At 57.3% G+C, this 23,992-nt stretch overlaps 4 protein-coding genes across 7 annotated transcripts; 3 read left to right on the plus strand and 1 right to left on the minus strand.

Annotated features, from left to right (window-relative positions):
- The first annotated feature begins 57 nt into the window (after positions 1-57).
- On the plus strand, positions 58-1,629 carry PET100 (PET100 cytochrome c oxidase chaperone). 2 transcript variants are annotated; one of them, XM_069496151.1, is made up of 4 exons: positions 58-116; positions 805-891; positions 1,061-1,093; positions 1,432-1,629. In XM_069496151.1, the coding sequence occupies exons 1-4, from the start codon at positions 90-92 to the stop codon at positions 1,504-1,506; spliced, it is 222 nt and encodes a 73-aa protein (XP_069352252.1). In that variant the 5' UTR covers positions 58-89; the 3' UTR covers positions 1,507-1,629. The 2 variants fall into 2 exon arrangements, with proteins under 2 accessions (XP_069352252.1, XP_069352244.1); XM_069496143.1 differs by having other exon boundaries at positions 1,423-1,623.
- Positions 1,630-2,918, minus strand: PCP2 (Purkinje cell protein 2). Its single transcript, XM_069496132.1, has 4 exons — positions 2,876-2,918; positions 2,662-2,776; positions 2,332-2,456; positions 1,630-1,758 (listed from the first exon to the last, which is right to left on the minus strand). The coding sequence occupies exons 1-4, from the start codon at positions 2,876-2,878 to the stop codon at positions 1,639-1,641; spliced, it is 363 nt and encodes a 120-aa protein (XP_069352233.1). The 5' UTR covers positions 2,879-2,918; the 3' UTR covers positions 1,630-1,638.
- A 4,219-nt stretch (positions 2,919-7,137) lies between these two features.
- On the plus strand, positions 7,138-14,723 carry STXBP2 (syntaxin binding protein 2). 3 transcript variants are annotated; one of them, XM_069496161.1, is made up of 20 exons: positions 7,138-7,190; positions 8,423-8,472; positions 8,739-8,820; positions 9,370-9,446; positions 9,553-9,558; positions 9,593-9,698; positions 9,785-9,888; positions 10,077-10,225; positions 10,378-10,462; positions 10,549-10,679; positions 10,767-10,874; positions 11,130-11,187; positions 11,325-11,390; positions 11,504-11,584; positions 12,178-12,316; positions 12,777-12,889; positions 13,339-13,434; positions 14,031-14,116; positions 14,230-14,387; positions 14,578-14,723. In XM_069496161.1, exons 1-20 carry the CDS (start codon positions 7,154-7,156, stop codon positions 14,661-14,663), a joined length of 1,818 nt encoding a protein of 605 aa, XP_069352262.1. In that variant the 5' UTR covers positions 7,138-7,153; the 3' UTR covers positions 14,664-14,723. The 3 variants fall into 3 exon arrangements, with proteins under 3 accessions (XP_069352262.1, XP_069352261.1, XP_069352266.1); XM_069496160.1 differs by lacking the exon at positions 9,553-9,558 and having other exon boundaries at positions 9,620-9,698; XM_069496165.1 differs by lacking the exon at positions 9,553-9,558 and having other exon boundaries at positions 9,629-9,698.
- An 8,157-nt stretch (positions 14,724-22,880) lies between these two features.
- RETN (resistin) lies at positions 22,881-23,847 on the plus strand. The gene is made up of 3 exons (XM_069491334.1): positions 22,881-22,999; positions 23,347-23,424; positions 23,708-23,847. Exons 1-3 carry the CDS (start codon positions 22,882-22,884, stop codon positions 23,845-23,847), a joined length of 336 nt encoding a protein of 111 aa, XP_069347435.1. The 5' UTR covers position 22,881.
- The last annotated feature ends 145 nt before the right edge of the window (positions 23,848-23,992 follow it).

Raw genomic sequence — 23,992 nt, forward strand, 5'->3', positions numbered from 1 at the left:
CAGTGGAGTCCGCGAAACACCAATGAGCTGCTGTGTTGCTAGAGGGTCGACTTTGGGCGGAAGTGGCTTTGTAAACCCGGAGAAGCGAAATGGGGGTGAAGCTGGAGGTGTTTCGGGTCAGTGAACCCAGGAGTGAGTGGGTTGGGAGGCTGGGCAGGGGATCTTCCTGGATCCGCGGAAGAGGCTGTGAAGAGGGCGGACTCGAAAGAGGGTGGCGCTCTGGGAAGAAAGCTCTTGAGATTTGAGAGGGACCTTTACGGTTGGAAACCCAGAGGAGGGGCCTCTCGGAGTAGGGCTTCTGGGTTTGGGGGCTCTGAGAAGGCTGTACTGAGGAAGGGCCTCTGAGAGGGGTGAGCTCTAAGAAGAAAGGCTTCAGATCCTGGGGGAGCTCTCGGGTGCATGGTGGGTGGGTGGGTGTCTCAGACAGGGAGACTCCTAGACTTAGGGGAGTAGATTTGAAGAATGAAGCCTCCTGGGCTTGTTGGGGGCATCTGATTAGGGGGGGTGGGTATTGAGGTCTGGAGGAGGTGTCTTGATTGTAGTAGGTGTTCTTGTGCTACCGGGGGTAGTACGTGTGTGTCTTTCTTTGAGACAGAGACTCCCAGCTTTGAGGGGCTTTTAGGAATAAGGCCTCCTGGATTTGAGGGGCTAGGTTTTAAGGTGTGAGGCTTCTGTACCCTTAGTGGGTGTTCTAGGGTGCTCCTGGGCTCCCCAGGAGGATGGGTCCTCCAAGCTCTGAGCAACCTCTGCACATTGTTGGAGTGCACATCCCTGGCTCTGCTCCCCCGTCCTCTGCCTTTCCAGATGACACTCTACCTCGCTTTCCCTGTGGCTATGTTCTGGATTTCGAATCAGGCTGAATGGTTTGAGGACTACGTCATACTGCGCAAGGTGGGCATTAAGGAGAGTGTTCAACAGGTTCAGTCCAGGGAGTGGGGGAGGGTGTGGGGAACCAGTCTGCTGAGTACCAATGTCTGCCTCCCATGAGCTGACCCTACCCTGAGTGTGGGGCTCTGCGGGCACCTGGCTTGTGCCCCCAGCTGTGACTTTGTCCCCACAGAGGGAGCTGTGGCCACCTGAGAAGGAGGGCCAGGTAAGTGATCTATTCTTCTTCCCCTAGAGGGATGGAGGAGGCTGGATCCCCTTGGCCATGGTGGGTTTCAAATGAAAGTTTTACCCTCAGCCATGAATGGGGAACTGAGAGCAGAGGAGCATTTTTGTTTCCTTGTTGCCTTCTCCCTGAAGAATGAAGCTGAGCCCACTTGGATCCTGGTTGTAATTAGCATGGGGCTTCCAGCGTAGACACTGAACTTTGAAGCCGTGCTCTGGGGAAGTAGGCCCCAGGGTGGTGGGACAGGGGTCCAGGCCCTGAAGTATGTGCCCCCTCCTTCCTTCCTATCCCACCCACTTTCCCACCACCAGCGTCAAGAGATAGAAGAATTCAAAGAAAGGATGCGGAAGCAGCAGGAGGAGAAGTTCCTTCGAGTTGCCCAGCAGAACTCCTGAGCCCTCCAAGTGCTTGAGTCCTAGCTACCCTCCCATCCAATGAAATAACACGTACTCAGTTTCTTTTTTCTCATGGGAGTGTTTTATTGTCTGCTTTCGGGGGCCGAGTGGGGCCCAGGATGGCTCAGGCCCTCAGGGGGCTTGTGTTTGCGGCTGGGGGCTGCTGTTCCGACGGAAGCTGAGAGCGGTCGGGTCCTGAGGAGTGAGCAGGGGCTGGGGGCTGAGGGTCCCAGCTCGTTTCTGCACTCCGTCCTGTGGATGAAGAAGGGTCAGCCAAGCCAGAGGTGACGCAAACCTTGCAGAGAGGGTGCAGGTGTGAACCCATGTCCCACATTCATCCACCTTAACCTTCATTACCCGCTACTTAGGATGGAATTTGGGTGTGAGGTGGCTGGCCTTGGGGCTCTCACTGGGGTCTCGATCAGAACCCAAGCTGTGCATAAATACATGTGATACAACACACGTGATTGTGCAGATGTGTTCTTCATGTGAGCTTACGTGTCCTCCTCTCTGGGGGTGTCTTCCCAGGAATGGGTCCTCTTCTCTCCCTTCAGCCTCCCCCAAACCAGGGAAATGGCCCAAGAGCCTCCCCCAAGTCCCAGCATCCTGCGTCTCACAGATGTGGGGGCAGGAGCCATGAGTTCCGGCCACAGCTCTGAGACGTGCATGGCTCCTGCATGACCTCAGGCCCCTCCCGTCTGAAGTCAGGGGCATGTCCATGGGCCATGGACATGGTGGACAGAGGTGGGGGCAGGCCCCGCTCACTCCCGGCTGGGATGGGCGGGCTGACGGGTCTCTGCTCAGCACTGGGAGAATATCACCTACCTTGGGGCCCACAGGCTGGAAGCCAGGCAGACTGCTGACTGTCACACGTTGGTCATCCATGCGGCGACCCTGGGTACTGGCCACCATGTCCATGAGGCTGTCCATCTCGGGCGTGGGGCCACCCTCTGCATGGAGCAGAGGCACATGGAGGTGGACATACAGGCAGATGCAGGAGGACACAGCCTGGCTGGGGCCGCCATCCCCAGCCCCTCACCTCCAGGATGCATGGCCATCTCCCCCACCCCTTGCCCTCAGTGCCCCCCAGATGGTCACTCGCCCTGCACACTCCTGCCCCATTTCCCCAGATGGCACCCTCATGCCCACGCTCACGGCTCCCGGTGGTCTGGCCCGGCCCCGCCTGCAGTGAACAGCGCTGCGCCTCAATCCGGTCACCCTGCACGTGGCTCAGCAGGTTGAAGAAGCCCTCCTGGTCCGGGGAGCCCTCCTGGGGACAGACCCACTTGGTCTAGTTCGCCCTTCAGCTCGGGGACCCTTCCCCTGCTCTCCCAGCCGGCCACCTGCCAGTCGGCCCCTCAGCTCTCACCATGGTGCCCGCTGCCGATCTGCTCTGCAGAGCTGCTCCAAATGAGACATGAGTCTCCTTCCCAATCCTGGCCCCCGCCCCGGGGCCCCAGCCAGCAGTGCTGCCTCACGTGGTGCCGCCCCAGGGGACAGGCTTCAGGGCTAGTGTCCCGCCGTCCTAGATTGGGGCCTGCGGGGTGGGTGGCCTGGGAGCTGGGACTCACACCAGGGAAATGGCCCAGGGCACCCCCCCCCACAAGTCCCAGCATGCTCCGTCTCACAGGGTCAGAACCTAAAGCCCTGCCCTCTGCCCTGGGGCTGGGGCCGGCCATGCAGACACTCAAGCCCGCCAGCCCCTTCCTATGGTGGCAACTGGGTCAGGGGGTCCTAGGAGACTGGCTCGGTAATTAGGTGCCCTACAAACTAATTCATCTTGGCAATCACAGGCTCTGGGATCTTGAGGAACTGGGGGCAGGGCGAGGCCCTCTCACCTTGGCGAAGAGAGCCGAGCCCCCCTCCTCTGCCTTCTCTTCTTGGTCTGTCATTGCCCCTGGGCTCTGTCCACTTTTCTGCGGCCTCTGCCCCGGCCCCGTGCCAGAGAGGGCCTTTTAAATGACCAGGACGTGGGGGTGTGGATCCACCCCCCAAGCCTCAAATCCCCAGCTCATGCCCCATCTGCTCCCACCCAAGCTTAAGCCCCATAAAGATGATCCAGATAATTGTTTGCCTGCAATGATACTGGGTCTGGCATGGGGGTAGGGGACAGGGTGACCTGGGTTTGGACCTTGCTGGGCCCAGCAGCAATTAACAGGCCCCAGGGACTCTCAGGTGGGCTGTCCCAGGAGAGCAGAGCAGTGTCCTGACGGTTGGAGAAGACAGGCTGACAGGGTAGAGCAGTGGCCAGCTCTACCCAGTGCAGCCCACCAGTGGGAACCAGTGCAGGATGATCCCCTCCCAGCCACCCAGGTCCCCCCACTGGTGCCTGTGGTCTCCTCCTACTGGAAGGGCAGTTGCCACCTGCAGTGGGCAGGGGAAGAGGAAGCTGGGGCCCAGGACCCCTCCCTCCCTCCCTTCCTCTCTACACCCACCTTGGGCACCACCGGCCAGCCTAGCACCAACTCTGTGTCATTGGCAATGATTCAAGCGCTCTTCTGGCCACGTTTCCTCCTGCTCACTGTCCCTGGGGCCTGGTTGCCCACCTCAGGCCCTGAGACAAGAAAGTCTGAGATCTCCTGTCCCCGAGCCATCCAAGTGCCAAGTTGAGCTGTCTCTGACCCATCACCCCAGCCCCGCATGCGAACAGGAGGCCACACTCCCAGGGAGGGAGGCAGGCAGGGAGGAGAGGAGGTCCCTGTCTCCTCTCCTGAGCTGCTGTGCCTTTCCCTCGCTTCCCTAGGAGGGGATGCCACTGGGGAGTCCCCATTCCCTCCTCAAGACACCTTCCACGAAACCAGGAAGAAGTTTCTTCGCAGAATAAATGGGCTGCGCTATCACCAGCCCTGCCCCACGAAGACCCACGGTCACACCCTCTACCTCCACGCCAAGGAGATGTCCTGTTCCTCATCGGTTGTATCCATTTCCTAGGGCTGCCGGAACAAAGTGCCAAAGAAAGACTGGATGGCTTTTTAAAACAGCAGAAATTTACTGTGTCAAAGTTCTGGAAGCTGGAAGCCTGAACTCAAGGTGTTGGCAGAAACCCTGTAGATCTCAGGGTACTTCCTTGCCTTTGCCTAGTGTCCTTGGTGTTCCTGGGCTTGTTGCTGCAACTCTTCAGTCTTTGCCTCTGTGGTCACATGGCATGCTCCCTCTGTGTCCCTGTCTTCATATGGCTAATTCTTTTTTTTTTTTTTTTTTTGAGACAGTCTCATTCTGTTGCCCCAGGTAAGGTGCAGTGGTGCCATCGTAGCTCACTGCAAACTCAAACTCCTGGGCTCAAGCAATCTTCCTGCCTCAGCCTTCCAAGTAGCTTGTAGGCAAGCGCCACTACGCCCAGCTAATTTTCCTATTTTTAGTAGAGATGGGGTCTCACTCTTGCTCAGGCTGGTCTTGAACTCCTGAGCTCAAGCAATCCTCCCACCTCAGCCTCCCAGAGTGCTGGGATTACAGGCATAGCTTTTTTTTTTAACCACCTTCACAGAATCAGGCAGACATATGGCTATCTTATAAGGACACCAGTCATAGGATTAGGGGCCCACCCTACTCCAGGATGGCCTAGTTCTAACTCATATCTACAGTAACCCTATTTCCAAATAAGGTCACATTCTGAAATATGGGAGATTAGGACTTAATATCTTCTGGGGGTCTGGGGCAGGCCATAACATCGGAAGACACTGGTCACCCCCACCAAGGATAGAGGAGTGGGGGTGGCAGGCCCTGTTGACTGCCTCCCCCAGGATCTGGAGGGGACCCCATCTTTGCCTGCTCAAAACTCATTTGGTCTCTGTTGTTGTCAAGATAAAACCCAAACACCTTGGGGTCATGGGAATGTCCTAAAATGGGTGGTGGTGATGGATGCACAACCTGGAATATACCAGAAGCCATTGACTCCTACGCTTTAGTTGGGTGAATTGTATGGTATATGAGTTATATCTCAGTAAGGCTGTTAAAGAAGGGAAGGAAGGAGGGGGAAAGGGAGACAGAAAGAGCCCAAACTTCTACCTAAGGTGGCCAACTGTCCTGGTTTGCCTGTGACTGTCCTATTTTTAGCACTGAAAGTCCTGCCTACCTGGGGTTCCAAGATGGGTTAGTCCTCCCTTATCCTGCAGAAGTCTGGCCCCTGCTGGCCTATGACCTCACTTCCGGCCCTGCTCCCCTCTCCGGCCTCCCTCCAGCTGCACAGCCTCCTGAAGCTCCCCCTCCTCCTCCTCCTCCTCCTCCTCTTCCTCCTTCTTCGAGAGACAGGGTCTTGTTCTGTCACCTAGGCTGGAGTGCAGTGATTCAATCATAACTCACTGCAGCCTCCAATTCCTGGGCTCAAGCGATCCTCCTGCCTCAACCCTCCAGAGTAGTTGGGACTACAGGCACGTGTCACCATGCCTGGCTAAGTTTTAAAATTTTTTGTAGAGACAGGGTCTTGCTATGTCTTGAACTCCTGGGCTCAAGCGATCCTCCCACCTTGGCCTCCCAAAGTGCTGGGATTACAGCAGTGAGCCACCGCACCCAGCCCAGCTTCTTAATATCATTCAGGGGTAAGTCTGAAAGCTACTTCCTCAGATATGCCGCCTTCTGGGCCCGCCCACAATACAGTCCCCACCCTACCCCCGTGCAACTTGTTATCACATCACAGTTTATTTCCTTGAGGGCAGAATTGATTCTTTTCTGTCTCCCCTCGCCCCTCAACATTAAATGCGACACAGGCAGGCCATCTGGTGTGATTCACTCCTGTATGTTCCATGTCTGTGGCAGAGGGCTTGGCACCTGCTGACGCTTCATCACCGAGGCCACGTGAAGGACCCGGCTCAGGAGAGCAGGAGTCTGTATTTACACACATACGTCACACCTTAAATCTGCAACCTTATTTGTATGGGTGCCACTGCTGGGACTGTGCCCTCTAGGTGACAGGGCATCAGCCCTTAGCGGACACACAGCAGGAGCCGGCCCGAGATTCCAAATCTAATGCAAATGTGTGTGTGTGTGTGTGTGTGTGTGTAAGCCTTTCATGTGTGTAGATTGTTGGCCCACGAGGCTAGGTGCGTATGCACCTGGGAAAGTGTGAGGCTGTGACAAGCATTCCTCTGGGGACAAGCTCTGGCTCAAATCCCAGGAGGCTCACTCATCATGTGGCCTTGGACTATCGGTCCTACAGAGCCTCGGATTCCTCGACTGTGTCCAGCAGGACCCAGTGAGAACAGCACAGGTGCCCGGCACACACTAGGTGTCCTGGGTCGATCAGATGTCCAAGCCTGATGCTGCTGCCCCTGAACTTTGAGGTACAGAAGGCAGGTGTGTCATAGTCCCAGGCCTGGAGGTTTGTGGCCCCGTGGCCTCCAGTGGGCACGGTGTAGCTCGCAGACACAACGGCCTGGGGAGGATGAGGGGTTATTCCCCTGCCATCCCGCTTTCGCGATCACACAAGTCCGGGGAGCGTGTGTGCCTGAGCTCCGGTCTGCGTCTGCGAGCTGTCGTCGGGGCGTGCCTCTCCGACGGCACCTGCAGGTCCGCCCCGCCAGGGACTCCACTTCCTCGGCCTGGGCGGGGCCAGGTGCGCGGGGGGCGGGGCCCTGTCCACGTGGGTGTCGCGCGGGGCCACGCCCCCACCTTGGGACAGACCCGGAAGCGGCGACAGCGCCCCTGGGGGAAGATGGCGCCCTCGGGGCTGAAGGCGGTGGTGGGGGAAAGTGAGTGCCTCCCTGGCGGGAGGGGTCTGGGGGCGCGCGGACTCTGGGACCCCGGGAGTTGGGGGGAGTTGGGGGCCGGGCTCGAGCACCTGACCCTCGAGGGGGCGGCCGGGGACTCAGTCCCAGCTGGGCACCCCAGTTCTCCGGTGCCCGAGCGGAACAAAGTTGGGAGACTGGACTCCGGGGACCCGAAGGGGACACGTAGAGGGTGGCGTAGGCTGGGGCCCGGACTCCCGGGCCTCCTAGGCTGCCTGCGCCGAGAAGGACGACGCAGCTAGACGCCCGGACTGCCGGGTCTCTGAGCCGGGCAAAGTTTGGGGACTGGATTCCTGGGGCCCAGTGGTGCGCTGGTCAGTGACCTCAGGGCGTGTGAGCGCTCAGGGAGCGTGTCCAGGCCCCACGGGGGTGGTGTGGGGGACACCTTCCTGCTTGCCCCATCCCCAGCAGCCCCGTTGCAGCGCGAGGACCCAGGCGTCCGGGCATCGCGGACCAGGGTTCTTGGGGGGAGGGGGGAGGTCCTCCCTCCCCCACCCCGGGTAGTTCCGGCCTCAGCAGCTTCTTCCGCCCTGGCGGTCTTGATAACAGTGGACACGGCCGGGCGGGGCCACCGTGTCCCTTCTCCCCGCTTTTTCTTCTGGGCAGAGCATTCTGTGGCTCAAACCACCCCCCCCCCCCACCGCCCTCCAACTAAAAAAGGAGCTCTTTCTACACAGGGCCTAATGGGGAGATGGGGAAAACCAGTGATTCCATTTTACAGATGAGGAAACTGAGGCTGGAGGGCGGTAGGGTAACCACAGCCAGGCATGCCTCAGAGCTGGGAACCAGGGGTCCTGCATCTTAGCCCAGGGGGGACTGATGGAAGTGGAGCGGAGGTCTGGCTGAAACCCCCAGAGCGGGACAACTTGAGGTCGCAGGTGGGAAAACCCAGGGCCCAGCCCTGGAGGCAGGTAGACCTGTAGGTGAGCCACGGCTTTCAACTTCTCATTCAATTCATCTGAAACATATTTCTCTGGTAGCTACGTTTGCCCCAGGCACTAGGCAAGTTGCTTGTCCTCTCAGAACCTCAGTTTCCCTGTTTGTAAGTTGGGGGTGATGCCAGGAGCCACCTTACAGGATTAGGGGTAGGCATAAGCGGGAGTTAGGAAGGGGGGTCTAGCCCTCAGGTGGAGAAGGCTAGGGGTGGGGTGGGGCCGAGGACCAGCATCCTGAGCCCTCCCCTCTCTTCCCTGCAGAAATCCTGAGTGGAGTCATTCGGAGTGTCAAGAAGGATGGGGAATGGAAGGTAGGGGCAAGGCAGATGCCTGAGTGCCCCAGGGGCAGCCCTTGTCCTGTCCAGGCCCACGGGGAGGGCCCTGAATGTGGGACTCCCCTCCTTTCTGGGAGGAAGAGGCTTCTAGTCCCCAGGAATGGCGTCGGGTAGATGGGTCCTGCCCAGCTAGCCTTTGAAACCGTCCACCCCACCCGCTGCCTTGGCCCTTCCTAGGGCCAGCTGTGGCCTCCTCCACCATTTGTCTGTCCCTCAGCTCATCTGTCCATCCACCCCGGTAGGTGCTCATCATGGACCACCCGAGCATGCGCATCTTGTCTTCCTGCTGCAAAATGTCAGACATCCTGGCTGAGGGCATCACCAGTGAGTGGATGCCCCACCATGCCACCTCACCCCACACCCCCCACACGGAACCTGAGTGTGGGACCCCCTGAATGTAGAGCCCCCATGGGGTGCAGCCCTTGAGTGTAGGATTCCCCTTAAATTGTCCAGAACTCCCTAGTCTGCAGCCCCCTGGGCAGACATCCCAGAGTGTGTGACCAAGTACGTTCCCTGAACTTGCAAGCTGAGCGTGGGAGCCCACACTGTGCAGGACTTCCCAGCTTTGATCCCCAAGGGGTCAGCTTTCCTGACTGTGCAGCCTTGTGTAGAGCCCCACGTAGGACTCCTAGGGTGGACTCTGAATGTGGGGACCCCAGAATGCGACCGTCAAGTATGCAGAACCTTGTCTGTGTGCCTCTTAGCTGGGTGACCTAAGAGGTCCTAAGGTACCCCTTCACCCCTAAGGTACCTCCCTCAGTCCCCCCAAGTGTCTAACCTTTCTCTCCAAGCATCAACTCCCCAAACCTGAGACTCCCCATGTGTCCCTGCCCCGATGCCAGCCATGTGTGCCCCTTCCTCTGTCCCCACCAGTTGTTGAAGACATAAACAAACGGCGAGAACCCATCCCCAGCCTGGAGGCCATTTATTTGCTGAGTCCCACGGAGAAGGTGCCCACATGATCGAGCGTGTGCATGTGTGCACGTGTGTGCGTGACTGTGTGTGCACGCCTGTGTGCATGTTTGCATGCGGTGGGGGATGGGCAGCAGCTGGGAGGCCCAGGCAGAGAGGATGGGTCTGGGGGATGCACGGCCAGGCCCAGAGAGTGACCTGCCTTCCCCAGTCAGTTCAGGCCCTGATCGCAGACTTCCAGGGGACCCCAACTTTCACCTACAAAGCGGCACACGTCTTCTTCACTGACAGTGAGTGAGAGAACTGGGGGGGTGGGGGCTGGGATGAGGGGGTATGAGGGTGCTCTGGCCTCACACCCCCTTCCTGCCCACCCCAGCCTGCCCCGATGCCCTGTTCAGTGAGCTGGGACGCTCCCGTCTGGCAAAGGCGGTGAAAACGCTGAAGGAGATCCACCTTGCCTTTCTGCCCTATGAGGGTCAGGTAAGGCTCCGGCCAGTCCTGGGCGGGGGCTGGGGGATTTATCCCCGACTCCTCCAGGCATTGCTTGCAGGCTGGCAAAGCAGACTTGGGATCAGGGAGCCCCCCAGGGAGGTGCAGGTGGTGGTAGCTGAGGTTAGGCCGGTGGTGTGCACGTAATAGCGACGGCCCCCTGCCCTTCTGTCCCCCAGGTGTTCTCCTTGGATGCCCCGCACAGCACCTACAACCTTTACTGCCCCTTCCGGGCAGGGGAGCGGGCACGGCAGCTCGAGGCACTGGCCCAGCAGATCGCCACCCTGTGTGCCACACTGCAGGAGTACCCGGCCATCCGCTACCGCAAGTGGGGACCCCGCCCAGCCCCCACCCTGATGCCACCTGCTCCCCTTGACCCCATCTGGCATCCAACCTTTAACCTCTCTTCTGCCCCCTGCCCTGGTCTTCACTCCAACCCCACACCCTGATGTTCCCCGTGTGTGACCGCCCCACCCCCAGGGGCCCGGAGGACACGGCCCAGCTGGCGCACTCGGTCCTGGCCAAGCTAAACGCCTTCAAGGCAGACACTCCCAGTCTGGGCGAGGTGAGGGGGCATGCTGGGAGGTGGGGCAAGGCCCCAGCCAGGGTCAGGGTCAGTATCCTCATCGCCGCCCCCACCCTCACCCCCAGGGCCCTGAGAAAACCCGCTCCCAGCTGCTGATCATGGACCGTGCAGCCGACCCCGTGTCCCCACTGCTACATGAGCTCACGTTCCAGGCCATGGCCTATGACCTGCTGGACATTGAGCAGGACACGTACAGGTGGGTGACCCCGGAACCCCCCTCTTCCCTCCCCCCCTACACTGCCACTGGCCTGGGTCCCTTATCCCCATGTCCCCTCCTCCACAGGTACGAGACCACCGGGCTGAGCGAGGCGCGGGAGAAGGCCGTCCTGCTGGACGAGGACGACGACCTATGGGTGGAGCTCCGGCACATGCACATTGCAGATGTGTCCAAGTGCGTGCGCGCCCCGCCCCGCCCCCACCCTCTCCCCCATTGTGGGCCTGGTACGTGGCTGTGGGACCCCTGGCTGCACCCGTGCCCCTCAGGCGGACTCTGGACTGTCCTCTGACCTCACCCCATCCCCGGGTGCCCCTCCCCTGTGGGAGGACTTACCCATGGCCTAGTGCAGGGACATGCGTCCCCTGGCCCCCCCATCCCACAGTGTGACCACCATCCTCTAGTCTTACCCCTGCCCACCCTCATGGCTAGGAGGGTCACGGAGCTCCTGAAGACCTTCTGCGAGAGCAAGAGGCTGACCACGGACAAGGTAGGGGCGGGCCTGGGTCTCCGGGGAAGCCCCCTCCGGATGGCGGGGCGGGGCTGCTGTCTGGATCCCCCAGCCTGGAGCCGGGCCTCAGGTGGGCAGGGCCTGGCCTCAAGCCCGCCCACTCCTCTGTGCCCCAGGCCAACATCAAAGATCTGTCTCACATCCTGAAAAAGATGCCACAGTACCAAAAGGAGCTGAACAAGGTGAGGTGGAGGGGAGGACCTCAGCTGCTGGGGCCCTCAACCCGTGCTCAGGCCATTGGCGCTCTGCCTTGACTCAGCCTCTGTTACCCCCAACTCCCGCCGCCACCCTGCAGTATTCCACACACCTGCACTTAGCGGATGACTGCATGAAGCGCTTCAAGGGCTGCGTGGAGAAGCTGTGCAGTGTGGAGCAGGTGGGCGGGGCGTGCAGAGGGGGTGGGCCTGGGGAGGGGCGGGGCCTGAGGGAGAGGTGGGGCTTGTAAGGAGGTGGGGGTTGGGGGTGGTCTGTGGAGAGGTGGTCCCGGGACAGGGGTGTGGCCTGTGCATTGGTGGGCAGAGCCTTGCAGTGGTGTGATCTGGGTGAGGGGCGGAGCCTTGGTGAGGTGGGAGGGGCCTTGGAGAGGTAGGACCTGGATGGGGGTGGAGCCTTGATTAGATGGGCGTGGGCCTTGGAGAGATGGGACCTGGGTGAGGGGCGGAGCCTTGACAAGGTAATGCAGGGCCTTGGAGAGGTGGGACCTGGGTGGGGGTGCGGAGCCTTGATGAGGTAGGCAAGGCCTTGGAGAGGTGGGACCTGGGTGAGGGGCGGAGCCTGTGGACAGGTTGTTCCTGGATAGGGGTAGGGTTATTGGGAAACCTGTTACTAGGATGAGTCTGGGCCCGAACATCTTGCCAGTGATCCTGGGGATGCCCCTGCCTTGCCTGCTCCCTGGAGATGCCCCCGTGCCCTCCTCCCCCCACCCCCCACACTTAGCAGCAGACAGGACAGCTGCCCCCCTGCCCACAGGACCTGGCCATGGGCTCCGACGCAGAGGGTGAGAAGATCAAGGACGCCATGAAGCTGATCGTGCCGGTGCTGCTGGACGCAGCGGTGCCAGCCTATGACAAGATCCGGGTCCTGTTGCTCTACATCATCCTACGGAATGGTGGGTGGGGGGACGTGGGGGGTCTTGGGATGCCCCCATTCACCGGTGAATCCTGGGAAGCTCTCAACCCTACAACTGCCCTGTCTTTGGGATGCCTCCACTCACCAGGCACAGCAGACCCCACAGATACTCCCCCCCCCCCCCACCGACTCTGAGACCTTCCTCTGTTGATCTGGGATCCACCCTTTGACACGAGGGCTCCCTGTTGACACAGAGACCCTCAATCTGTGACTCCTACAGACTTGGAGCTCCCTCATCTAATTCTGGAGCACCCCCAATCTAACCCCTGGGGAATTCCCACCCAGAGTGCTCCGGACATCAGAACGCTAACCCCAGGGCTCCCTAGGACCTGAGCACCTCCCCACTGCAGGGTCCCCCACCCATCAGAGTCCCGGGGCCTCCTCTCCCCACCCGAACACCCCTAAACCCAGGGCTGTGGCCACCCCCACCCCCCATCCAGGTGTGAGCGAGGAGAACCTGGCCAAGCTGATCCAGCACGCCAACGTGCAGGCACACAGCAGCCTCATCCGCAACCTGGAGCAGCTGGGAGGCACTGTCACCACCAACCCCGGGGTATGCCAGGAACAGGCGTGGGCTCAGAGCCTGGGCCCTGTGGGGTGGAGAACGTGTCACCAGCTCTGGGGTGCACAGGCACGGTGTGGTTCCTGGGGGACAGAGAGCACTGTGTATAGTCTGGACTGGGGACCAGAGGGCACCAGGGTTGTCCCCAATCTTGGGTCACACAGTGGGCAGGGAGGGGGTTTGTGAGGTGTGGTCACTGCCACACTGGCCCTGGTGGTGGTTCGGTGCAGGGCATGTGGTCTGAGTCCTGGGGTTGGGTAGTAGGGTCTCCAGCGTGGGGGGAAGGGCACACAATTGACATGGGCTTCTAGGGGTCTCTGAGGACCCCCCCAACCACCCAACACCCGCACACAGCCACTTCCCATGTGGGCTCAACTCTGGGCTCAGCCTCTGCTGTCTCTCTCTGGCCCTGAGCATCCACCACCCTGCCCCGCCTGCAGGGCCCGGGGACCTCCAGCAGGCTGGAGCGACGGGAGCGCACAGAGCCCACCTATCAACTGTCGCGCTGGACCCCTGTCATCAAGGATGTGATGGAGGTACCAAGCCAGCGGGCGGGGGGGTGGGGCCTGATCAGGATCCCCTGATCCCAGCGGCTCAGCCTCCCTCCTGCCCACAGCGCTAAGCCTCGGGGCTTAAGGGAAAATCCCTCATTACTGGCATTCCCCTGGCACCGGCCTGCTCTGCCGAGGGGGACACCCCAAGCCTGCAGCTGAGGAATTGGGGCGGTAGAGGGGCCCCCCACCTGCTGGCCACCTCTGCTATGTCCCTCTGTATCCTCTGAGCCCTTTCCTGCAGCAGCCCCTGGCCCTGCTGGCACCCCTAAGCGGCAGCATCAGCTAGTAACAGGCCAGGGGCTCGGCTTCTTGGCTGTCCTGCTAGAGTCCTGCCACCTCCTGCCTCCCCACGGGTCTTGGGTGCCTGGACTCTTGGGGCCCTGAGGGGCTGGGGGCTCAGACTTCTGGGTCCCCAAGGGGCTGGGAGCCACACTCCTGGGTCGCCAGGGGGCAGAAGGTTCAGATGGTGGCTCCTGACTGCCGGGAACTGGGCCCCTGAGCACCCCCCATAAAGGGGACTCCAGACCAGGCCCCATGGCCTGGGGCTCCTCCCCTAAACCTCCTTCTCCGGCCCTCAGGATGCTGTGGAGGACCGGCTGGACAGAAAGCTGTGGCCCTTTGTGTCCGACCCTGCCCCCACGCCCAGCTCCCAGGCCGCTGTGAGGTGAGGGCACTGGGGACGGCCCACACCCACACCCAGACCCGTGTTCCCTGGGGGCCATGGAGGTGACGGGAGCTCTTCAGCCTGGACTAACTTCTGCCCCTCCCCACGCACAGTGCCCGCTTTGGCCACTGGCACAAGAACAAGGCGGGCGTCGAGGCCCGGGCGGGGCCCCGACTCATCGTGTATATCATGGGCGGTGTGGCCATGTCAGAGATGAGGGCCGCCTACGAGGTGACCAGGGCCACCGAGGGCAAGTGGGAGGTGCTCATCGGTGAGTAGCCAGCACCGGGGGCCCCGGGGCGGGCTGGGGCCTGGTTCCCAGGGAAGGGGTCACTGCGGGGCTGGACTCCTACGTTCCCAGGTTTTGAGACTCCTGAGTCTTTAGTTGGCCAAGGGGCCTGGCTGGGGCTTGTTGGGGCCAAGGCAGTGCCCCCACCTCCCAACCCTCCCCTCCCGCCCAGGCTCTTCGCACATCCTCACCCCAACCCGCTTCCTCAGTGACCTGAAGACGCTGGACCAGAAGCTAGAAGACATTGCCCTGCCCTGACTCTGTCCCTTCCCACCCTGTCCTTTTGCAGAGAAATAAATTCTCCCCTCGTCTCTGCCAGCCAGTGCACACCTCACTTTCTTTCCAAGGGAGCCCCTGGGAGCTGTGCTGGTCAGACCTGAGCCTCAGACCCCACCATGCCCTAATGTCCTCCCAGAACCTTCCCTGCTCCCCTGAGGGCATCTGTCCTTCTTCTGGTGTCAGAGCTAGTGTTTATGTGAGACACGCTCTCCTGCCTCAGGGGGCTCACAGAGACTCTTGACTGCAGGACTTATCAGACCCTTTAATGGGTGTATTTGTTTGCAGCCAGGCAGGTAATCTGAGGCAACAGGTGGTGCTGTGGGAGCCCGTAGGATACCCTAATTCACCCAGTCTGGGGGGCAATCCTGGAAGGCGTCCTAGAGAAGGCAAAGTTTGAGTGGAGAATGAAAATGAAGAGGAATCAGGGAAGCAAGGGGAGATAACAGGGGAGGCAAAATCCACAGAGCCACTGGGGCCCCCCCCCCAGTCCCCAGGTGGGAGCTGGAAGGAAGGATACTGACCCTTGACTAGATCTGTTAGTATTTTTATTAACAAGCAGAGTATTTTTATTAACCTAACCTGCCACGGGCAGGATTTGAGTCCTGCTGGTGCAGTAGGAAACCATAGAATGGGCCTGAGTTTGGGGCAGGCTGGTGTCCACGTCTCTGATGTTGGCCTTGAAGCCCGGCTGGGGACGGGGGCCTGGGGAGGGGGTGCCGGGTGGGGAGGGTGGGGAAGCTGGGCGTGGCGCCCCCCAGTGGAGCGCTGCTTATTCCTATCTGGTCACCTCTGGGGACACGGCCCCTCCAGGACTGCCACCAGGAGAACCCCAGACGGAGACAGGGGACCTTCCCGATTTTGAGGTCGCAGGTCCTTTTGAGAATTCAGGGAAATCAAAGGACATTCCAGGAAAAAATTGCACACACAATTTTGCAGGAGGGGCCTGAGCAAAGCACAAACCCCTCCGATCCAGCAGTTCTGCTATTAGGGTCCCACCAGGAGCAGAAAGGTGGACGCGCAGCGTTGGCAGGTTCATGGGGTTGAGGGAGACGCCAGCCTAGATGCGCTGCTTCCCGGCCCCAGCCTTGGGCAGGGACGCGTTTTAAGTGGCGGGAGATGGAGGGAGTACAAGGGACATGATATTAAAGTTTAACGTTTTAAACTCCCCCCTCTGGGGAGATGCAGAGTTTCGCTCTGGGGACCGACGCGTGTAGGCACGTGGCGTGGGCGCCAGGGGGCGCCGTGGCTCAATTTTTTTTCCCGGTTTCTTTGATCTTTCGCGCCTGTAACTGGAGATCAGGTGACCCTAATTAGAGGCGACAGGGAAGTAGGTCAGGGGTTATTCAGTGCTTCTCAGCGGGGACACCACTGTTGCTTAAACCGCTTCCGCGTCTTGCCCCTTATTTATACTTAAATGACGTCATGTGTTTGCCCTAAAGACAAATATTGATTCTGCAAATATTCATGGGTCCCTGTGAAGCACAGCAGGCGACATTTCTCCGGCTCTAACCGGGCATCCCCGTCAAGCCCTCCACATTCATTAGGCAGAATCCTCCAAACCCTCCCATGAGGCCGGGCGTGGTGGCTCACACTGCTGGGCCTAGCAGGAGGATCGCTTGAGCCTGGGAGTTCCTGGCTGCAGTGACCCTGTCTCAAATAACAACAACAACAAAAGCCCTCCTATGAGAATAAAATCCAGCGTCTTCTACTTCCTGTCAGGTCCCCTCCCCAACTCCATTTCCTACCTCCTGGCTGGACTGGCTGCCGTTCCTCACACACACCACACTGTTCCTACCCCGAGACCTTTGCACACGCCATTCTCCTTACCTGCCATGCTGTTCCTCCAAATCTTTGCATCATGGCATTTATTGCTACTTGGTGTGGTTCCCACCCCCCCCCCCCCAATCCTGGGGAATGGCCCTATTCTGGATTTGGCTGGCGGCTTTCTCTCTCACTATTCCTGCACTCATGTTTCCCCTATAAACAAGGCAGAGCTACAGTCTGTTAGAATTAGGTTCAGCTGTAGCCAGAATAATGCCTTGCTGGTGGGGCCGGGTACTTCCTGTTGCAACACATTGGGGAATCCATAATGTCCCCTCACTACAGTTGATCAGTGGGTTTGGGAGGTGTCCCTAGTCACCAGTAACTCTCCACATAAAGATGTTAGCAGCTATCGAGCCAGGCGTGGTGGCTCATGCCTGTAATCCTAGCACTTTGGGAGGCCGAGGTGAGAGGATTGCTTGAGGCCAGGAGTTTGAGACCAGCCTGAGCAAGAGCGAGACCCCCATCTCTACTAAAAATAAAAAGAAATAAGCCAGGCAACTAAAAATAGAAAAAACTAGCTGGGCATGGTGGCGTGCACCTGTAGTCCCAGCTACTTGAGAGGCTGAGGCAGGAGGATCGCTGGAGTCCAGGAGTTTGAGGTTGCAGCAAGCTACACCGACACCACTGCACTCTAGCCTGGGCAACAGAGCAAGATCCCGTCTCTAAAAAAAAGAACAAAAAAAGACGTTAGCAGCCATTGATTCTTTTTATTTATTTATTTGAGACAGAGTCTTACTCTGTTGCCCAGGCTAGAGTGCCGTGGCATCAACCTAGCTCACAGCAACCTCAAACTCCTGGGCTCAAGCGATCCTTCTGCCTCAGCCTCCCGAGTAGCTGGGACTACAGGCATGTGCCACCACGCCCGGCTAATTTTTCTATATATATTTTTAGCTGTCCAAATCATTTCTTTCTACTTTTAGTAGAGACGGGGTCTGGCTCTTGCTCAGGCTGGTCTCGAACTCCTGAGCTCAAACGATCTGCCCACCTCAGCCTCCCAGAGTGCTAGGATTACAGGCGTGAGCCACCGCGCCCGGCCCTCCATCTATTATTAATCCATTATCTCTTTAGAATTATTTCCAACTTTATCATTCCTTCCGCTGCAATTATCTGTGATTCACAGAAGAGAAACTTTTCCCTCAGCAACTGCTTGGTTTGAACAGAAAGTAACAACCTGATACATTTTTTAATGTATTATTTGTGGGACTCCCCGAGGCAACTACACGTGATCTCAGCAGGGAAGCCTGAAATGAGGACAGGTCTGAGGGCCATTTGCAGCTACATTGTAATTAGCTATTATTAAGGATTATGATTATTAGGTGAGAACAGTGGTAATCGCCTGTGTTTATATGCATCACAGGGTGGGAGTTCTCCTTGTGGTACACAGGAGACTCTCTAGAATAATATTAAAATTCACTGAAATAGTGAGAGGAAAAGGTTTGCGGTCTTGAACTTGCTCACCTTTTAAAAAAAATGAGGAAAAATAAATAAAGAAAAAATAAAAAATATGCTGGACGTAGTGGCTCACACCTGTAATCCCAGTGCTTTGGGAAGCCGAGGTGGGAGGATGGCTGGAGCCCTGGAGTTCAACACCAGCCTGGGCAACATAGCAAGGCTCCATCTCTAAGAAAAAAAAAAAATTAAAAAATTAATCCGGCCGGGCGCGGTGGCTTACGCCTGTAATCCTAGCACTCTGGGAGGCCGAGGCGGGTGGATCGCTCAAGGTCAGGAGTTCGAGACCAGCCTGAGCAAGAGTGAGACCCCGTCTCTACTAAAAATAGAAAGAAATTATATGGACAACTAAAATATATATATATATATACAAAAAATTAGCCGGGCATGGTGGCGCATGCCTGTAGTCCCAGCTACTTGGGAGGCTGAGGCAGTAGGATCGCTTAAGCCCAGGAGTTTGAGGTTGCTGTGAGCTAGACTGACGCCACGGCACTCACTCTGGCCCGGGCAACAGAGTGAGACTCTGTCTCAAAAAAAAAAAAAAAAAAAAAAATTACTCCGTTATGATGGCATGCACCTGTAGTCTCAGCTACTCAGGAGGCTGAGGCAGGAGGATCGCTTGAGCCCAGGAATTTGAGGTTACAATGAGCTATGATTGCACCGCTTCAACCCCAGCCTGGGCAACAGAGCCAGACCCCATCTCTAAAAAAATAAAATAAAAATAAAATAAAAAATAAGAAAAGCGAGAATGCAGGGCAAATGAGAGCTGCTGGCTGGGCCAGGAGAGGGGGTGGTGGGATGGTGAAACCAGAGAAATGGGGACAAAATAAGAAATGCCTGAGGCCCCCAAAGGGGGCTTAGTGGCCCCAGACAGGAAAAGGAAGTGATGTGACTCAATCAGCTAAGGACAGCTCATGGAAGTGAGATGGCTGCAGAGGGGAGGCTAGGGTCCCCAGGGCAACCCCGACATCGAGGAAGCAAGGGAAGCTTCCCTTTTTTTTTTTTTGTAAAGTTGCTCAAAATCTTAAAACATAAGTTAACCAACAGCCGCTGCCCAGAACATTGTGAAAAGGCGTCTGGGTGAGGAAATCGCCCTGGGAGTGGGAAGGTTCTGTTCCGGTGGGACCAGAAATGTGGGGTCCCCAGGGCTGGGTGTGGGCTGGCAGGAAAGGGAAAATCCCAGCAGGGGAACCTCTCCACCTTGGGGGTCCGCAGTTCCCTTCTGAGATCAGAGTCTCGATCTCTGTTGGTGGCCGGGAAAGTTCTAGAAAAATAATAATGAAAGGCAACATTGATGAAGCATTTACTATATGCAGGGCCCTGCATTTGTAGGTGATGTAAATGCCCATGAAGCACTCACCTAGTCCTCACCACGGCCCTGTGAGGTCGTCACTAACAACGCTCCAGTTTTGTAGGTGGGAAACTTGGGGCTCAGAGGTGCTTAGCTACTTGCTCAGGCTGCACAACCAGTGGCCTTGAGCTGGGACTTGATCCCAGGAAGGGGCTCCAGCTTCCTGGTGCATAACCACCCAACTGCCTTGAACCCTCCAGGAGCCTTTGCTTTTGTTGCTCCGGCGCCCTGGGCAGGGTAAGGCAGGAAGGGATGGGAAGGAGACAGATCAGGTGGCTGGAGGGGGCTCCACAGATCTGTCCCTGTGTCCCTCAACTTTTGCCTGCGGTGGTGTGGGTGGGACAAAGCTTTGGTGAACGGTGAGGGTCGGGCTTGCTGGCTCACACCTGTTACTTGGGAGGCGGAGACAGGAGGATCGCTTGAGCCCAGGAGTTTGAGACCAGCCTGGGCAACATAGCAGGACCCCACCTCTACAAAAAATTTAAAAAATTAGCTGGGCATGGTGATGCATACCTGTAGTCCCAGCTACTTGGGAAGCTGAGGCACGAGGGTGTTTGAGCCCAGGAGTTTGAGGCTGCGGTGAGCTATGATTGCACCACTGCACTCCTGCCTGGGCAACAGAGTGAGACCCCATCTCTAAAAGCATACGGACTATGGTATCAGACGAGTTTGGCTCTGAAATCTAGCTGGCCGGGTGACCTTTTCAATGTGGCTTCACTTCCACAGGATCAATTTTTCCATGTGTAAAAGTGCACATGACTATTGGGGGAGAATCGAGGGAACTAGTACATGAGTAGTCCTCGGGCACATGGTGGAGGCGGGTGGCTCAATTTTATTCCAGGAAATTGTGACCAGACGGCCCCCTGTCCCCACCCCTTCCCTTCCATCCACAGTTCCTCAATCAAGGGGGTGTGGGTTGTTTCATAACTGACCCCCATTTCTTGGTTACTCTAGGGGAGTAGGAACGCAGGGGAACTTTTATTTTAGAAACACCTATATTCTTTGATTTTAAAATAAAGATACTTCATTTCTTTCATTTCGGTTTTTTTCTGTTTTTTAGAGACAGGGTCTGGCTCTGTCATCCAGTCTAGACTTGAACTCCTGGGCTCAAGCAATCCTCCTGCCTCAGCCTCCTGATTAGCTGGGACTACAGGTACAAGCCACCACACCCGGCTAGTTTTTAAATATTTTGTAGAAATGGGGCCTTGCTATGTTGTCCAGGCTGTTCTCAAATTTCTGGCCTCAAGCGATCCTCCTCCCTCAGCCTCCCAAAGTGCTGGGATTACAGGCTTGAGCCATCCCACCTGGCGCCATCTATAGGTATCTAAAAACATTATGTTGTACACCTTAACTATATACTATAAAATTTATAAAAGAAAAAGAAAAGCTTTAGGAATAGTCTGAAAAGAACTATACTTTTCTGAAGAAGAAACAACTGCCCCCGCCTCCATACACACACACCATTGTGGCTGAAATGTGACAGTTTTGGCACATTACTTCTCCACATGCTGGGTATGTGACCAGGACAAGTTAGCCTCTCTGGGCCTCACTATTTCTTTCTGTGAAGTGGAGATAATAATCATTCCTACTTGAATAGGTGTTTGGGGTGATTAAATGAGGTCATGTGCATAAATTGCTCAACACAGGGTTAAGGTTCTGAGGTCATCTCAGAACTCCCTGAGAGCCCTGGAGTGAAGGATTTGTCAGTTTCTGTAGGAAGCTCCCTTCCCCTGGCAGGAACACTAAGAGGTACGAGTGGGTATCTCCAAAGGAACACCCAGGGTCTTTTTTTTTTTATAATTAAAAAAAATTTTTTTATAGAGTCGAGGTCTCGCTCTTGCTCAGGCTGGTCTCGAACTCCTGACCTCAAGTGATCCTCCCCGCCTTGGCCTCCCAGAGTGCTGGGATTACAGACGTGAGCCACCATGCCCGGCCTTAAGCCCAGGGTCTTTAACACTGGGAATCTCCAGGGTCTCTCTGCCACTTGCCCCAAGACACAGCCTGGCCCCAGTGGGTCCTGCCACGGCCATCGGCCTGCCCTCTGCTAACCAGCACTGCTGGCAGCCGCCTGGTCCCCTATACTGCAAGTTGGAAATCTGGCCAAGGCTTTAAATTTTATTTTCCATCATTCACGTGGGAGAGGAAGCAAGTGTCAATGATTCTTTTCTGATTTGGCAGAGCCACCAGGCATCGCAATGTTGTCACCAGGGCAACAAGTTATCATCTTGTAAGGCAGCTAATCAGAAGCCAGGTTTCCTCTGGAGGTCGGTTCCACAAGATGGCAACAGTTTCTAGGTTTCCATGTGATACCAGCCCCCTTTAAGGCTTCAAGGACAGATGTATATTAACAGAACAAGCTAGTGGCTGTTATGAATATTCACAAGTAAAATCCGTCCTGTGGGCAGAAAAATACTCTCTTGTGGCTTCAGAGAATAAGGAGACCTTTTCCTTCAGTCTTTCAGAAACCCCTTTTCCCCTAATTATAAATTAAAAGTATTTGGTAGTGATGGTTCCACACCTGGACACAGAATTTCACTATATGTAAATGACACCTTAATGAAACCTGATTTAAAAAACAAAAAATACTCAGGAAAAACAAAACATGTAGCATGCAGGTATATACATTTGTCAGCATGTATCAAACTGAACACTTAAGAAAGATATATTATTTTTTAAAAAATCTATCTATGAACAGAGTCTTGCTCTGTCACCCAGGCTGGAGTGCAGTGGCATCATCATAACCCACTGCAGCCCCCAACTCCTGGGCTCAAGTGATCCTCCTGCCTTGGCCTCTTGCATGGTGGGACTACATTTACGTGCCACCACGCCTGGTTGTGGCGATAGTGAAATTCAAATTCCAGTGTCCATAAATAAAGTTTTCCTCCAACACAGTATGCCCACTTTTATATATATCATCAATGTCATTCATATGCAACGATGGCAGAGGTGAGTGGCCCGTAAAGCTGAACACATGTACTGTTTGACCCTTTCCAGAAAAAATTGCCCTCCCCCGCTAGTGCCTAGCAATGGATGGGAATGAGAGAATAGTCTATCGATTGCAGCTACCCTATTTCCACCACCCTACATGCAGACTGCCCTTTCTCTACCCACCCTTCAGATCACAGGCCCTGGAATTATCACTACCTCCTGCCTAGACCCTGGCTGTAGCGGGGACAGGCTATTGAAGGGGGAGGCTGTGGCAGGGAGGTGGGTAGAGCTCCCCCTGCCCCGCCCCCTACCTTAGAGTGTGCTCCAGGGGCTTCCTCTTGGCCCGGATGTGGGAAGGGTGGGTCAGGGGGCCGAGGGACTTATTAGCCACACCCAGAGACCTCTGACAGACAGAGCTGTGGCACAGGAATTCCTGTTCCAGATTTGGCCAGCTGAGCCCACTGGAGGGTAAGTGACAACTGCTCCTACCCTTGCCATGGCCCCAGCATGGGTGCCGGGGGCAAAGCTGGGCCCCCATCCCTGTCCCCCACAGGGGCCCTGGGTTCCAGATCCTACTCGCTCTGGGGGCCTGACCGTTCCCACCATGGAAAGTGTCTTTCAGCTCCCTCTTGCAGCACCTGTAGGATGAAGGCTCTCTCTCTCCTCCTCCTCCCTGTCCTGGGGCTGCTCGTGTCCAGCAAGATCCTGTGTCCGGTGGATGAAGCCATCAATGATAAGATCCAGGAGAGCACCAGCTCGCTAAGTGAGGACCCCCCAGCCAGCCCCGCCAAGGGTCCCAGAGACCTCCGATCCCTAGCACCGACCTGACCCCAAGCCAGTCCCAGAGCCAACCAAATCTCATCCTCAAATCCAACCCCACTCCCAACCCCCACGCAGCCCAGCCTTTAGCAACAGCTCCAAACTCAACTCCACCTGTCACCCCAAACCTTCCCAAAACATCCCAAGTCAAGACAGGGAATCCTAGGAGGTGGGGAGCTGTCCCCCAGGGCCTGGGCCACCTAGGCCTTCTCCAAATCGCCAGGGTGGGGCAGCAGGATGATGGGAGGGGGCAGTTTGGTCTCACAGCATCCCCTTCCCTTCCTCCTGTAGTTTTGGGGGCATTAAATAACGTTGTCCTGAACTGCCAGACTGTCACCTCCAGGGGAGACCTGGCCACTTGCCCTGCAGGTGAGTGGACAAGTCTGTTATCTGGGCTCCCAGCTCTGTTCCAAGTCCCTTGCAGTCTCCACCTCTACTTCCCTGGGGTTCGGATCTGGACCCCCAGCCTTCTCCGCCCACCCCAGCTCCGGGACCCCACTTCCTTTGGACACTGGTGTCCAGGTCCCCAGCTGCCCTGTCCTCCCTCCCTGCGTCTGGCGCACCCATTCCCTGGTGGGAGCCTCCAGCTACCCCAACCCCCGATCCCCGCAGCCCCCTGCTCGGGGTCCAAGCTTCCGTCTCCCGTCCGCAGGCTTTGCCATCACCGGATGCACGTGTGGCTCCGCCTGCGGCTCGTGGGACGTGCGAGCCGAGACCACATGCCACTGCCAGTGCGCGGGCATGGACTGGACCGGAGCGCGCTGCTGTCGCCTGCAGATCACCGCCACCTGAGGTCGCGCGTGCGCAGCGTGGGCTGGGGGGGGCGGGGTCAGGCCGGGGGCGGAGCTGGAAATAAACCCGGAGATGGTGGCAACGATGTTAACGGAGGTGACCCGAGCCTCGCGTGGTTCTTCATTGGAGGGGAGGCGGGGGGCGG

The sequence above is a fragment of the Eulemur rufifrons genome, chromosome 2 (assembly GCF_041146395.1).
Source record: "Eulemur rufifrons isolate Redbay chromosome 2, OSU_ERuf_1, whole genome shotgun sequence".
Lineage (NCBI taxonomy): Eukaryota > Metazoa > Chordata > Mammalia > Primates > Lemuridae > Eulemur > Eulemur rufifrons.

Bases quoted from the DNA above. Each gene is read 5' to 3' on its own strand.
- PET100 (XM_069496143.1), top strand. From the start codon at position 90: ATGGGGGTGAAGCTGGAGGTGTTTCGG. The intron at 117-804 runs GTCAGTGAACCC...CTGCCTTTCCAG, and splicing joins TGAAGCTGGAGGTGTTTCGG to ATGACACTCTACCTCGCTTT. The intron at 1,094-1,422 runs GTAAGTGATCTA...TCCCACCACCAG, and splicing joins CACCTGAGAAGGAGGGCCAG to CGTCAAGAGATAGAAGAATT.
- PCP2 (XM_069496132.1), bottom strand. The intron at 2,457-2,661 runs GTGAGCGTGGGC...TGCTCCATGCAG, and splicing joins GGGCCAGACCACCGGGAGCC to AGGGTGGCCCCACGCCCGAG. The intron at 1,759-2,331 runs GTAGGTGATATT...CTTCATCCACAG, and splicing joins TCCAGCCTGTGGGCCCCAAG to GACGGAGTGCAGAAACGAGC.
- STXBP2 (XM_069496161.1), top strand. From the start codon at position 7,154: ATGGCGCCCTCGGGGCTGAAGGCGGTGGTGGGGGAAA. The intron at 9,699-9,784 runs GTGAGTGAGAGA...TGCCCACCCCAG, and splicing joins ACACGTCTTCTTCACTGACA to CCTGCCCCGATGCCCTGTTC. The intron at 13,435-14,030 runs GTACCAAGCCAG...TCCGGCCCTCAG, and splicing joins TCATCAAGGATGTGATGGAG to GATGCTGTGGAGGACCGGCT.
- RETN (XM_069491334.1), top strand. From the start codon at position 22,882: ATGAAGGCTCTCTCTCTCCTCCTCCTCCCTGTCCTGGGGCTGCTCGTG. The intron at 23,000-23,346 runs GTGAGGACCCCC...TTCCTCCTGTAG, and splicing joins GGAGAGCACCAGCTCGCTAA to TTTTGGGGGCATTAAATAAC. The intron at 23,425-23,707 runs GTGAGTGGACAA...TCCCGTCCGCAG, and splicing joins CCTGGCCACTTGCCCTGCAG to GCTTTGCCATCACCGGATGC.